The 14,624-nt window shown below is 42.1% G+C and overlaps 1 protein-coding gene across 1 annotated transcript in view; it reads right to left on the bottom strand.

Annotated features, from left to right (window-relative positions):
• Positions 1-14,624, bottom strand: part of KDM1A (lysine demethylase 1A) — a gene marked incomplete in the record, with an annotated part of 2,315,042 nt that overhangs the window by 1,141,972 nt on the left and 1,158,446 nt on the right. Inside the window, 1 exon segment of the mRNA XM_044060124.1 lies at positions 1,136-1,278. Coding sequence (XP_043916059.1) covers positions 1,136-1,278 — 143 coding nt within the window.

The raw sequence follows: 14,624 nt of genomic DNA, 5'->3' as shown, positions 1-14,624 counted from the left end.
TAAAACCTGCTCAAATGAAACCATGGATGGATTTGGGCTGGCAAGCAAGAGAGAAATACATTCACAGGCACTGCTACAGAAGGCAGACTGCACTGACCTTAGAGCTAATTACTGCAAGATGTACTCGCACACCCCTTCTCACATCCCCTACTCCACATATCAAACAGATAATCAATGTCCAAAGCAGGGAAGTAGAAGGCAGAGGCCTCAACATGGGCGAAAAATGATTCAAACCTTATTAGAAAATGATCAACAACTCAGAACAGGGGAAGCCTCTGTTTTCCCAGATACAGAAACATGCATTAATGACACGAGTTCTGCTCATCTGACAGTGTCAACTCCAGCTAACTAAACAAGTGAAGTACGAGAACAGATGCTGGGTCTCACTCTTAAACAGATACCATAAAGGCAACTACTAATCAATTGAACAAGCCCAAAACAAGGACATGGACAACTACTTGGGTAATGGAACACAGGTCACTAATAAAGCAAAGGATTCAGAAAAGGAGAGAGTCATAAAAGACTATCTTGATCTTTATGCATCTCGCATTCTAATGTATGTGCTCCTTACTGGCATCTCTGGACACTTCTAACCCTGTTGTTAGGACAACTCTCATATGGGGTAACGATAAATGCTTTACTTCTGACAAAGTGGGTCATGGGCTGAAAGTGCTGTCAGTGTCAGCAATATATTACACTGTGATAATTCCCAAGTTAATAAAACAGTCTGCGATAATCCTGACAACCAGTCATGGACATGGGGTATTTGCTTCTAAAACACCAAACACAGGAAATGTGTAAATGTGTAAATGACATGTGCCAAGAGGAGATGCAATTTGGGTGACAGGCTAAGGGAAAAAAGCACACTGGAGCATATGCGTCTCCTAACCCTGGTGAGCAAATATCATGCAAGGGTTAAAATGGGCACACAAAATGCAAGTGTGGGGACTCCATGTTTAGGGGAATATAAGAAATGCCACAAAATTACATCACTTGTTCACCTGCTGCAGAGGACCCTTTTAAAATAAGTGCATTATAAAAAATATTACATACACAGATGCTCAGTAATTACACATTTGAATTCCTAAATTCACTTCTCATTTTACATAAACACAGTACTCAAGTAACTACTTACTGGATTACCACTTCTAAGGCTTGCCCTAAGGAAACTGGCTTGTTGTTAAGGAAATTAAAATCTAGCTGGTGACTGAGGTACGACGTTGCTTCAAGGAGACGATTAAATTCCTGTTCAACCATTTCATCTTTTTCTTTAGGAACCTAGGAGATGCACAGAATACATGTAGAAATATAACACACAAAGAACGCCCAAAAAGCACAAAGAAAAACGCTGAAAGGCAGATCTTTTAAAAAACATTTCACATTGATGCTCTCATTTAAGCCTGGATGATTAAAGTCTGATATTCATCCAGGCTTAAATGAGAGCATCAATGTGAAATGTTTTTTAAAAGATCGTAAATTAAATATTGATAAAGGTTTAGGCATTGATTTAAAGACTTACTTTTTATAAATGCAGTTTTGTGACTTGTATTTTAAGTTTTATTTAATGTTAATTGATTGATTGGAATGGCTATTTAAAGTGTTTTAGTAGTAGTATTTTTTGTATTCTGATGAAGGCGTGACAAAAGCGGAAATTAAATCATTTTACGCTATTACCGGCTTCTTTGGAGTTTATGCTGTTTAAACTGTTGCCTTCATAGGCTGCTTTGAAGTTTATATTGTTTTAGAACTGTTGTTTTAGCTCTTCAGCTATCACATTATATTACATTACATTACCGCAGGCTTTTATCTGCCTTTCAGCGTTTTTCTTAGAAATATAACACACTGATATATCTTCATTAGTAAAAATGGACAAACATTCAAACAAAAAGAAAGCTTTTTTTGTTTAAAATGAAAACAAAACACATGCTTTCACTTCTAATGTGAGCTTCAAAGGCTGTGTTACTAAACTGTCAAAAACATACTGTATTTAAAAATACTGTTACAGCTGGCAAATAAAGTCCATAATACCAAAAGACAACTGAAGCATGTCTGTTTAATAAAGCAGGTCACTAGGTATCAGGAGTTGGTCCAACTTTATTGCTTGATGTAGGCTATACTGAATAATGCCAAGTGCACCAGTGTTTGGTCAAAAAGTCTACAGAATTGTTGTATAATGCTCAGCAACATCTGCCATGGCATGCACAGCACAGGTAAAGTCATGACAACAAAAGAAGAAATGCAAAGGCAGTATATGACATACCATCACCTGACATGCACAAACTCTATTTTCTATTTGTCAACGGTGGTACTCATTTTCTTGCAAACTTGTATTTCATGACACTGACCTTGTTTTAAGGTATACCATGGCCCTCCAGTTATCCCTTCCTCACATTTCAATGTACCCTGTTTCAATGTACTGTTTAGTGGTGGTGTTAGGACGTATTTTTTTGTGTTCCAATTAATGATACTCTGGCAACTTTCTGTATTCTCTGTTTGCAAGTAAAGGCTATTTCTTTTTTCTAACCTCTGCCATTTGTCAACTGTAAAAGATTAACTCTGCTTCCGATACGAAAACACTGTGAAATCTAAGTTATGCAGCCTAAATGTCAAACATACTTTGACAAAACAGTTCCCAATACCCTAGGGAGGAATATGCTTCTCAGTGTTTTCAAACTGCTACATTAAAATAACTGTCACAAATACTTGTTGCAAACAAAGGCTTTATTATGTTGCTGCACCAGTTTACAACATGCACTTTTCATATGAAATTTTTGAAAAGCAATTGCAATGCTTCAGCTGTTCCTCATCCAGTTTGCCTTTTTTTTTTTTTTTGCTTGCTTTCCTACTTGCAATAAGAACTTTGCAGATACTTGGTATTGTATGTTATACACACACACACAGATTGCAGTAACTAATCTGTTTCTGGTTAAACATTTTAATAAAAACACTTGAATGCTTAAGTTTTAAATGGCTCAGTGTGCTAGCAAACTAGTGGCTGTTGCATTAATAGCCTGCGTGATTTCAAAAGCCAATCACATCTCTGCATTTTGATGTTGTTTGTCTTTTCGGCTTTTCCCGGTTAGGGGTTGCCACAGTGGAACTCCGATCTGCTAATGATTGGCAGTAGATTTTTTTATGGTGTCAAGTTGCCAGCCTGACCTTCAGCAAAGGCACACCCATTTACACATCTTTCAGAGGCCACTTGACCGCGGGGAGGGCATGCAGACTCCACACAGAAGGCACTCCAGCCATGAATCGAACAGGAGAACCTCTTGCTGTGAGGCAACAAATCTACCGCTGTACCACCGCGTGATGTTGTTTGTCTTTTCGGCCTTTCCCGGTTAGGGGCTGCCACAGTGGAACTCCGATCCGCTAATGATTGGCAGTAGATTTTTTATGGTGCCAAGTTGCCAGCCTGACCTTCAGCGAAGGCACGCCCATTCACACATCTTTCAGAGGCCACTTGACCACGGGGAGGGCATGCAGACTCCACACAGAAGGTACTCCAGCTGTGAATCTAACAGGAGAACTTCTTGCTGTGAGGCAACAAATCTACCGCTGTACCACCGCGGCTTCATCCCGTATGTAAATAGTATTGACTGGGATCTGTGAAGATATACACTGGTTCCCCCATCAGGTTCACATCATTTATTTAAATGTACTCTCCTGGTAAGTTTCTATTAATTTCTTAGGTTTACAGCAAATGAAAGCACTAGGAGCAAATAAAAGATATTGGGATTTGTCTGCCAGCACCACACATTTAGATGAACAGCTTCATCAAGAAGCATCAGCACTGGAGACTAGAAAAAAAAAAAGCTGGACTTTAGGCTATACCACTCTCCAAGGACAGTGAAATTATTTGTATGAATTGTATCATGGTTAACTGGAAGGCAGTTGAAAGCTCTAGTTCAGTCAGGTATGAGATTTTCCCCAAAGGTCAAAACAGGAATTTCCCTTTTGGCAAATTTCATTCCCAAACCACAACCCTCATCTGTCAAGGCTACTGCTTTTTTTATAGACACCTGATAAATAAGAACATTTATTTGTGTGTGTATGGGTGTGGGGGTGGGACATGCTGTACTGTATGAATCTAAAAGCAACAAGCCGAAATATTGTGTGCGTGTCAAAGAGACAGAGAAACAGATACTGGAAAGAGACTATGTGTGGAAAAGACTGGTATGTGCATGTGTGAGACAGAATGAGACTGGGGAGTTTGCGAGACAGATTGAGACTATAGACGGGTTGGGAATGAGCTGTAGTGTACAAGTCTGACAGCAACAAGCTAATATTCACTGAAGCTACTAGTTATTTATTCATTCATTCAATCAAAACAAGAAACAGAATACAAGCTACATCACAAACTGTTAATTTATCTTTTCATATATATGTAGAATGGCAGTGTTATCTGTGTACAATGGACACTAAATACCTTGTATAAAAGTATCCCATGTGAAAGGAGTTTAATTATTAAATGCTGGCTAGATACATCTGATCTTTACACATCTGAGGTAGCTGAGGAAACCCTGGTGGAAGAGGGAAAGCCTTTCAAGACATTTTGTAATCCTCCCTGAATGATGGACAGAACCCATTTAAGTTTATCATTTCCCAAACTGGCAAAGCAAGAGTGTTTTGAGATAAATGTACCCGAGACAGGCTGAGGAGGGATAAATTTGGATGAAGAGCCAGATAATTACAAGGCAGGGGATTTGTTTGTTAAGGAAGGATTAGAACCCCTTGAACTCTGGTAGCACTTTCCCCGAAAACAACTTCTCTGAGGTTTCACCCTTATGAGAGGATTTTAGATTCTAAACAAAAGAACCAGCCTTAGCAGTACAATTTCTCAGAACTTTATTAGGAGAAAAAGATGCATTTTAGATCCCGCAAGGCCCTACCTTTCTCCTGCACGGTTTTGGTATGAGCTGCAGCTACAGAATCAAAATGATCCTGGCTTTCCAAAGGAGTGTCAAGCAACTTAGCCTCAATTTCCAAAGGCAAAAGATGAAGTTTAATCCATGAAAATCTACGAATAACTGAACCAGTCGCTGCACCCCTAGAAATGTCCAGCATCATAACTACACTTAATAGAACATCTAGCCACACTGGGAAGCAAAACTAGAGACTGTGCATTAGACTTGGCTTGTGAATCAAAGTCAGACCAGATGTTCAAGTGTCTTCACTGTTCCCTTGTTGTGCAAGCCCTTGGCTGGCTCAAATACCAAAGACTTTTCTCCTGTCCACCAGGCCTGAAAGACGCCCTCTACATGACCTCAAGACACTTGTCTAAGTGCTGTCGGCTTCTATCATGTTCTCAGATCTTTCTTTCCATCCCCAAAACTGGAACCCAGGCCAGGAGAACAAGTCACTCAATCATCCCTCACTGAGCCAGTGTATAGAGGGTCCTAAACCCTAAACTACTGGTGAAGGGATCCTGATTATTAGGAAAAAAAGAATTCCGCCCCAACCCTTGGATGAGAAAGACAGAAGGTGGTGGGAATGGAAACTGCAATGCTGGAGACACTAGAATATCCACATTTAAGCTGAGTAGACAACTACCTATGTTTGTGTCTCACTGATGCAGTAAGATGGGAGAATTCCCAAAGGAATGGGAGAGGTTGGAAACAGATTATGCTGAATCCAGAAGGACCTGGAAAACTGCAGAGGCAAAACTGGCCCAGGTCCTGGAAAAGATGGATAGACTGCAATGCTTATTACTGGCAAAAGGAGGCAAGATAAGTCTTTTCAAAACAAAATTCATATTTCATGGAGGGGAAGGGGAAACAAATGAGTGGGCACAGATGACCACCACTTTTAAGAAAGGTTTTCATTACATACATCTGGACTACTGCCTTTTAAGCCATAGGGTTAAAAAACATGAAATAAAAGACAGATGGATTGCAGCAGTAGGATACTTAATTCCAGATGTGGGTAGAAAGCAAGTAATCAAAACTTAAAGGAACTTCTCAGGAAATGAAGTATGAAATAAATATGGCCTTCCTTTTCTCTTTCTGCATTCAGTTCACAATAAAGAACAAATTCTCCAGATTCATTTTATCGGACTTGCAATACACCATTGGAAATTTGCTAAAAAAATTCCAAACAACTTTCAGTGCCTTATAGGTCCACTTTTCTTCCAAGTACTCTAATTTACACAGTGGTAAAACAAGGTCATTGCCCCCCCCCTTTAAGAGTGACACTACTTTTACAAGACCGTTAAGTACAAAGGACAATTTCTATCCAGTACACCTTACTTTTAAAACCGCTGTAGGTGAGACAGCCTTCTCTAGATGGGGACCTGCTGCCTGGAAGCCGAATACAACCCATATCCCGAGTAAGGAGAGACCCTGTAACGTAAGAAGCAAACAGAATTGACCAAGCTTCAAACAACACCTACCTCCCTGACCCCTTTCTGGAGATACAGCAGCACTCACTGAATAAGCAAGACTGGCGGGGAGGCATACATTTACCTCCTGCTCCATGACGGGGAAAATGAGTGAGAACTGCACCCCCAAGATCTGGTATTTGTGAAAAACTTCAATAATTTTACACAGCCTTGAATTGTGATGAAGTCTAGTTTGGAGATATCTTAATGGCTGAAGACACCTTCCAGTCTTGTTTTAATTCCTATTTGTAGTTTGAGAAACCTTCTACATTAAGAGTGCCTGCTTCGATGTCAAGTTCCATTGGAATGAGTCAGACAACAAGGAAACAATTATTGATGGCCAGCCCACTCTTAAAGGACTTATAGGTTTCTGTCAAAAAGATGGTACTGAGTCAAAGCCTGGTTGGTAACATAGAAAGACCAGGGTAGTTTTGATCATCTGGATCAGCAAGGGACCTCGATGGAAAACATCTTAAAGAGACGGAAGGTTGAGGTGGATTATCCTCATCTACACCACCAACAACTTTGTTCATGGTTATATCACATCCCTTTTGGGTCAACCTCAAGAAGAAATATGCTCCCTACCCCAACTTGGAGCAATCCAAAATGCATACCCCCTACTGGCTTTCTGGGAACATATGAGACCCCCTGGGAAAGGCTTACATCAAGCTACCACTCCTATTCTTTCAACACTTTGGTGGACAAAAGAACCTAGTCCTCCAAACTGTCTAGACATCGATACCAAAAGGATAACAAAGCCTATTGAGATATCCTCAAATTGAGCTTGGCTAACTGTACTGCCAGAACTGCAGCTGAAAAAAGGACTGTGGAGAAAGCACAGGGCCAGTATCGAGCCAACATGTCACAGAAGAGATGTGTGCTAATCAGAACTGGTACCCTGTCTAAGGAAAAGAACACAACTCATTAATGTATCCAGACTCAGTTTCAAGAACATTATTCTGCTCCTCGAACACTGCAAAACAAGACTCTCCCATGTTCACAACTGCCCCCAGCAAGCTGAAAAGTTGCAGTCTACTGTCACTAAGACATCAGTTGCTCTAGAATACATCCTACAGCTGTAGAAAGTGGCAGGTGCCAAGCCCCTTAGGGGGGAATCAATTCTTGATATCAGTCCTCAGGCCAATCCATTGGCCCAGTCATTCCTAGAGCACCCAATTTTGTCTTTACCCACATCTGCAGGATGAGAGCTGACCATGGTGGCCATCATTTAAACAAACTGGTCTTTTCTGAAAACTGGCGATAACCCCTGTTGGCTGACATGAGTACCCACATCAATGTAGGAAACTACAGAGTCCTCCCCTTCTGTGTCTAGCTTCAACACAAAACAGTAAAAAGGCCATCACCACTGGCTTTGCAGGACCAAACAGGAAATCCTCAGCTTTCTTGGTAACAATGGATGATCTGGTTTCACCATTTCCCCTTATACCAGGACAGGCAAATCTGTGTCCACTACTCATTAACACCCTTCCCCTGTCAAATCCTCCAGTATCCAGGATGGGGTGCAGTCAGGACTTTCTCTCTTCACACTACAATGGTGGCTGCCATGTCTAAGCACGCCGTAAAGAGACATAATGCAGAAGACAACTTAGGTTGGTAGATTTTGAAATGGTAGTTCTGACACTGCCAGAGTGAAGTGAGGAAGTTTGCAATGGGCTACATGAAATGACATGCCCAATAAAGTGTTCTTTTTTGGAGCTTTTTTACAATGGGTCTCTACTGAAAGGTTAACTATGTGCCCAGTCAAACTTTCCCAGTAAACAAATGCAAAATAAAGTAAATCAATATCAAAGATGCAGAATTAATCCCTTTGAACAGGGCAGAGCAACAGACAATGATCAATGCTCTTTTCTTAAGGCCTGGAACTAACTGATTGACGCAACTCAACATTCTGCAGTAAAATAGACCAACGGTCCCTTGGTCTTTTATTCCTTTTTCTTTCTGATCTCCAAAACTCCCCCCAAACTTCTGATTAGGGACTGGCATGATTGCTCTTTTACACAAAACTAACTGAACTTTTTCCTGGAGAAGAAACAAGAAGTCAGGACAGTCTCAACTGCAAGGTGAAGGGACTAGGAACAATGAATGATCATATATGTGATGCACTCATGTTTCTGAAACTGGATGGCCCAAGATTTTATCATGATTCTCCAGCCTACTGCAGAATTCTGCAAATGGTGGTCCTGCAAAAAGTAAAAATGATTACTAGGAGCCTTTGGTACTGGTCCTGTTGGGTTCAGGCTTTTAAGGTTTACTGGATCCCTCCTGACCTGCCTGGTCTTTGGCTTGAGACTGGCCCTGCTTTCGTGGGGTCCATGTTTTGGTGCTCTTAGCAAATGATGTGTACTCTGTGTCTTAGGATTCAGCATATTTGATATGTGAAAGGCCACCTCTTGACCCTTTTCTATTTCAGTTCTAAGATGAGATGTGGTACATCCCTACCAGTAAAAGATAATCTTAAGAAAGAAAAGCTCACAGTTTTGTATGGAATCTTTTTTGGAAGACTAGATATGAACAATGGACCCCTGAATGCTAACTTGTAGGATGCATCAAAATGAAATATACAGCACAAGGATTATTGGTAAATGACACATTTGCAAAACTTCTCAAGTAGCTGTTTCCTTGTCTTTTAATTCCAGAAGAGAGACCTCAAGAGGCTACCTCTCACAAAGTTTCTTGCTCCAGTCGTCCATCAGACATGCAGTGTAGTTAGTGGCTCAGAGATCCAAGGCTTTTGAGAAATGTGCCTTTTGTGCCTCAGTGACTCAGTGTATGAAATTCACAGTCTTAAGGCAGTACACTAAAGCACTGTGAAGTCTTCTGCCTTTGATATGTCACCAAGGCAAGTTCAAATCCTGTTGCCACTAGACAGTAGCCCACAAAATTACAGCCCTTCAGAAACTGATGCTTCCAATCAGTCTCAAGTGTCGCTGTCAATGTCTCATCAAGAATCACCAGTTTTCTTTCAAGGCCAACTTCATTACTATAGGAATAGGAGGCAAAACTCTTGCTTGGAAGGACTATTTGAAACTAAACAGTAAAGATCTTCACAAGTTAGATCCTCAAGCAAAGCAGGGTGGCAACTAAGGCCTCCTTACAAAACTGGAGAAGGAGAATGTTGGCACCAATGTGAAGATACTCTGGCTCCCAATATTTTCACCTCATCCAGGCTTTCAACTTCAGAGGGCTCCACGTTAGACAAGGAATGGAACTTTAGAGGGATCACAGGGCATACGCCAATTCTGAGGATGTCTAGACCAGGACTCAATTCTGCTACTGTTTACCATCTGATTGGTGAAACAAAACAAGGACCTGACCACCTGGGCAAATTCATGTCACAACTAGAATCTCCTTAAAGGTTTCTGAAAAGTTTCAAGGATATACCATAAAGCAGGTCTCTGCCCCCATTATCAAGCAGTGGAAAGTTCAAACTTCTCTCTTGAGCACTGGGCACCCACAGACACTTGTCCTACAACTAGAGACTAAACACTAATGTAGGTGTTTAACTTCCAAGTGTCTAAACAGTAAAATACCTTACCTGCATTAACTTAAATAAATGTTAGTGAGTTTATCAGTACATTTCTGCTGTATAGTTCCTTAATCAAATCTCTGTACTGATGAGTACAAAATGTATGTAAGCTTGAGCCCCCCAAGCTTTTCTGTATTGGAGGGAAGCCTTCTAGCTTATCAGTGGGAGTGGTAAGCACTAGATAACATGTCTACCACATAAGGAGTGGTTCTGGCCCAGAAATTGTAGTTATTTGTCGTTTGGGCAATCTCTTCCATCTCTCTCAACTTTCTGATTTTCAAAGCCTGCATTTGCACTTGTTTCTGTCCTGTAACTTGTCTAGTGCAGATACAGATTCTTAGTTTTAGCACTTAAATTTGCTTATTTGTGCTCAGCACTTGTTCAGAACTTGTAAGCACTAAAGAAGCTATTTATTACTATAGCACTCAACCTTACTCATTACCTAGAGGAAAACAGTTTTTGTACTTATTTTCTCACTTGCTTACAGAAAAACAGCTCTTGTACTCACTTTTGTCACTTATCTAGAGGAAAATATTTTTTTATTCAGGCATGTCCAAGGGTCAGCTCCCAGTGTTCTCTCCTATCTGATGAATCTGGGCATCTTGAGACAATGTAGAAATTGCCTCATGTACATAGACAACTCTTGCCTTCTACCACCCAACAATACAGCCTGTGAGAGATGCACTTATCTAGCCAAACTGGAGATGAAGCTCTCTCCAACCAAGACTGAACTTGACACTCATGAGGAGAAGGTAAATATTTGTATCACACCACACTCATCACATAGTCTCACTAAATCTACACCACCAAAATCCACATAGTAACACAAAAAGATTTGCGGAGGCTCTCAATAATCTGTCTAAGCAACAGAGACTTCTAAAGTAGAACCGCAAGCAACCTCCATCCCCCAACACGACCCAAATGACACATAGCCCACAGATTCAGTGCACCACTCAACCACAGCCAATAAGGCAAAACAATGTACCCAACACACTAGTCATAGGTGACTCTATAGTCAGGCAAACTGATGTCCCACTCAGCAGGCTAAACAAGGAGAAGGTTACTGTCAGCTGCATGTCGGGTGCCAGGATCCGCCACATAACCCACACACTCAGGTCACTCCACAAGTAGTACAAATATGACTCTGTTATTGTCCATGTTGGTGTGAATGACCTGAGACGTACCCCCCTGGACTACATGAAGAGAGACATGGAAGAGCTCTCCGATCTTGTAGCCCAGGCAGGTATGACCCTAGCCCTGAGTAGCATTCTGCCATCGCCCAGAATGATACCGCAGTACAAGGACAAAATGATTGACTTCAACAATTGGCTAAGCTTCTGGTGTCATTCTAAGGGGATACAGTATCTGTCTGCTTGGGATGACATGGTCGTCAGACTACAATGCTTTGCCACAGATGGCCTGCACCCGTCACCCATGAGATTCCGGATACTGGCTAAGGTTCTTGCTGTCCCTTTAGTGCCTTTTTTAGGCAAGGTTCAAATAAAAAATTCACCACCATAACAGGCAAGCAGAAACTGAGGGTAATGCTACTCAATGCTAGAAGTCTAAGTCTCAAAATGCACTCACACGGAGAACTCCTTAAAATGGAGAACATTGATTTCTGTGCAGTGACTGAGACCTGGTTCAAGGCTCCAGAGAGCACCCCTGCACTACCAGGCTACAACTCATACCACACTTTTCGGCCATATAACCTGGATCGAAACACCAAAGGCGGAGGTGTGTCCATATTCATTAAGGATATCCACACCTCCAGGCTAACTGCTCAGCATAATGTATACGAGGTTATCAAAGTACAACTAACTCTGGGCAAAACTGCAATCCAAACTGTAGCTTGCAAGAGACCCCCCCCCCCCCCACCATGCCCCAGGATTCCCACTACTCTTTTCTTGATGTGTTGGAACATATTAGGGTTCAATCAAACACTCTAATAATGGGTGACTTCAACTACCCCAGCATGAACTGGGAAAACTACTTGTGTACCAACTCCTTAGCTCAACGCATTCTGGAATTCATAAACTCCAATGCCCTGGATCAGCTTATCCGCACCCCCACCAGGGGGCAACATTATCCTAGACCTAGCCATTGCCAACATGAGTGACTGGTGTTCCACACCTTAAGTCAACTCCTCATTGGTATGATTCGACCATACGCTAATCACTCTTGATATCCACATCCCGCCCCCAACCCCCATTAAGGAAACCACGGTAAAACATTTCTCCAAAGCCAACTTCATGCTTCTTAAGACAGAAGTAGTGAACTTCATGACACCCATGGAGATGGACAATACAGTTACAACTGCTGAATCCTACACAGATGCACTATATAAGCACTTACATGAGTGCATGGATCGTGCTATCCCAAACAGAACCAAGACGCTATCCTCCAAAAAAAGGAAGCCAGTCTGGTGGTCCCCTGCCATAAACAAACTGTACAACAAAAGGAAGAAGCTGTTGCAAAAGAGAGTAAAATCCCATGAGTGGAGGAGCTCCCTGGTCAGTCTCAGTAAGAAGCTGAGATCCCTTATAAGGTCCTCCAAAGCTAGCTAGGAAAACAAAATTGCCATTAATTCTAAGGACAACCACAGAGCATTCTATAGCTATATCAAGAATCTCGATGGCAACACCCAGATCTGCTCTGAGTTACAGCACAACGGCACAAAAATTACAGAACCAACTGATATTGCCAACATCCTGGCAAATAGGTTCAGTGCGAACTTTAGCCCCCCCCCTCACACCCTAAGGGGCCCATATCTATAGAGGAAGAATGCAGAGTCCCTGTAATCACAACTACGCAGGCTAAAGCTGCTCACTCTAAAGCCAAAAACACAGCATCCATGGGTCCGGACAACATCCCAGGGTACGTTTTACATGAACCTCAGAACGAACTGGCTCCCCACTTAAGCAACATGTTCAATAATAGCCTCGCATCAGGCCTTGTGCCCACTGAATGGTGCACAGCAACAGTTATCCCACTCCACAAAGGGGGAGCCACCACTGATCCTGGGAACTATCGACATATTAGCCTAATGAACTTGGTCTGCAAGGCCATGGAACATATCCTCATGGAACTCATAAACAAAGACATTGGTAACCTCCAAACTCTGGATCCCACCAAGTCTGGGTTTGTGAAAGGCAGTTCATGCCTCCTAAACCTGATCGACTTCTTTGAGGCAGTCACAAAAGCCGCAGATGAGGGTAAGGTGGTTCACACAGACCATCTTGACCTTGCCGAGGCTTTTAACACCATCCCCCATTCTGGAATTATAGCTAAACTCACTAAACTAGGTATAAATCCCCTACATCAAAAGATGGGTTGCCAACTGGCTCACTGGCAAAACCCACACTATAAAAGTTGCAGACTCTAAATCTGACCTCAAAGCAGTGATAAGTGGAGTACCGCAGGGTTCCGTCCTGGGACCTCTCCTGTTTGGTATCTACTTCGCTGAAGCACAGGCTAACACAGAAGGCCTCTGGCTAACAAAGTTTGCAGATGACTGCAAACTAGGAGCCATAGTCAAGTACCCAAATGATGTGGACATCCTACAGAAGGGCCTCACTGAGACAGATGCCTGGTGTCAGAGCCATGGCCTCAAGCTCAATGCCAAAAAGTGCAGTGTCATCCCCTTTGGTAAAAACTCTGTACCCATGAACTACCACATGGGCAGCAATCTATTTAACATCGAATGTGTGATGAGACCTTGGGACCCAGGTGGACAGTAGTCTCTCCTTTGATAATCACATCGCCACAGTAGTCAGGAAGTCCTTCTATGTGGCACACCTCATCATAAAAGGGTTCTCATCCAGGAAAAACGAGGTCATTGTTCCCCTCTACTCGACACTCAGACCCATTATAGAGTACAACGCCCCTTTTGGAATGTACCTCACAAGACATCTGCAGCAGCTGGAAAGGCCACTGAAGTACCTCACAACGAGGATTACTGGCCTCAAACAAATACCCTACACTGACCGGCTCGAAAAACTCCAGCTTTACTCTGTAGCATATCGCCTACTCCAAGGTGATCTCCGCCCAACATATAAAGCTATGTCAAACCCAGAGCTGTTGGACATGCTATACCTAAAGAAATCCCAATCTCTCCAAGCTACATGCTCTAGTGACCTAAACCTCGTCACCACAATAAACAGGACATGCTGTAGGGATAGATTCCAGTCCCACAGACCTCCCATACTCAGGAACAGGCTACCCATCTATGTGAAGCAAAGTTCTTCATTAGCACTCTTCAAAAAAAATCTTGATAAGTGGATGGGAAATAGGAAATACACCCCGGGATCACTTCTGCATCTCTGCTCGACAGTGGCACACGAAAATAACTTTCTTGGGTGGCATAGGCCAGGGAACCTTGTTGGCTAGGCTTACATAGGCCCTTGGGCTGATAGCCTAGTACCTACCTATGAACCTATCAACAGGAATAAACAGCTGTAAAATGCTCTGCAGTTAGTGCCCCCCCCAAACTAAAGTCAATTTTCTTTTGAGAAATACTCAAATCTATAAAATAGCATTTCATTTCCTCTCCTGTTTCATCTGTAACTAACCCCAGCTTTAATTCTAAATCCTTTTAAGAATCAGGGTAAAATTAGATAATGTCTACACTTGCCTTGATTTTACAGTATAAAGTAGAGTGACTGTGCAAAGTAGCATACCTTTTCTTTAGGTTCAGAG

The sequence above is a fragment of the Protopterus annectens genome, chromosome 1.part2 (genome assembly GCF_019279795.1).
Source record: "Protopterus annectens isolate FY-2018-M chromosome 1.part2, PAN1.0, whole genome shotgun sequence".
In the NCBI taxonomy this organism is placed as follows: Eukaryota; Metazoa; Chordata; order Ceratodontiformes; family Protopteridae; genus Protopterus; species Protopterus annectens.
Note: the sequence above shows the minus strand (reverse complement) of the source record. Positions and strands in the feature narration are given on the sequence as shown.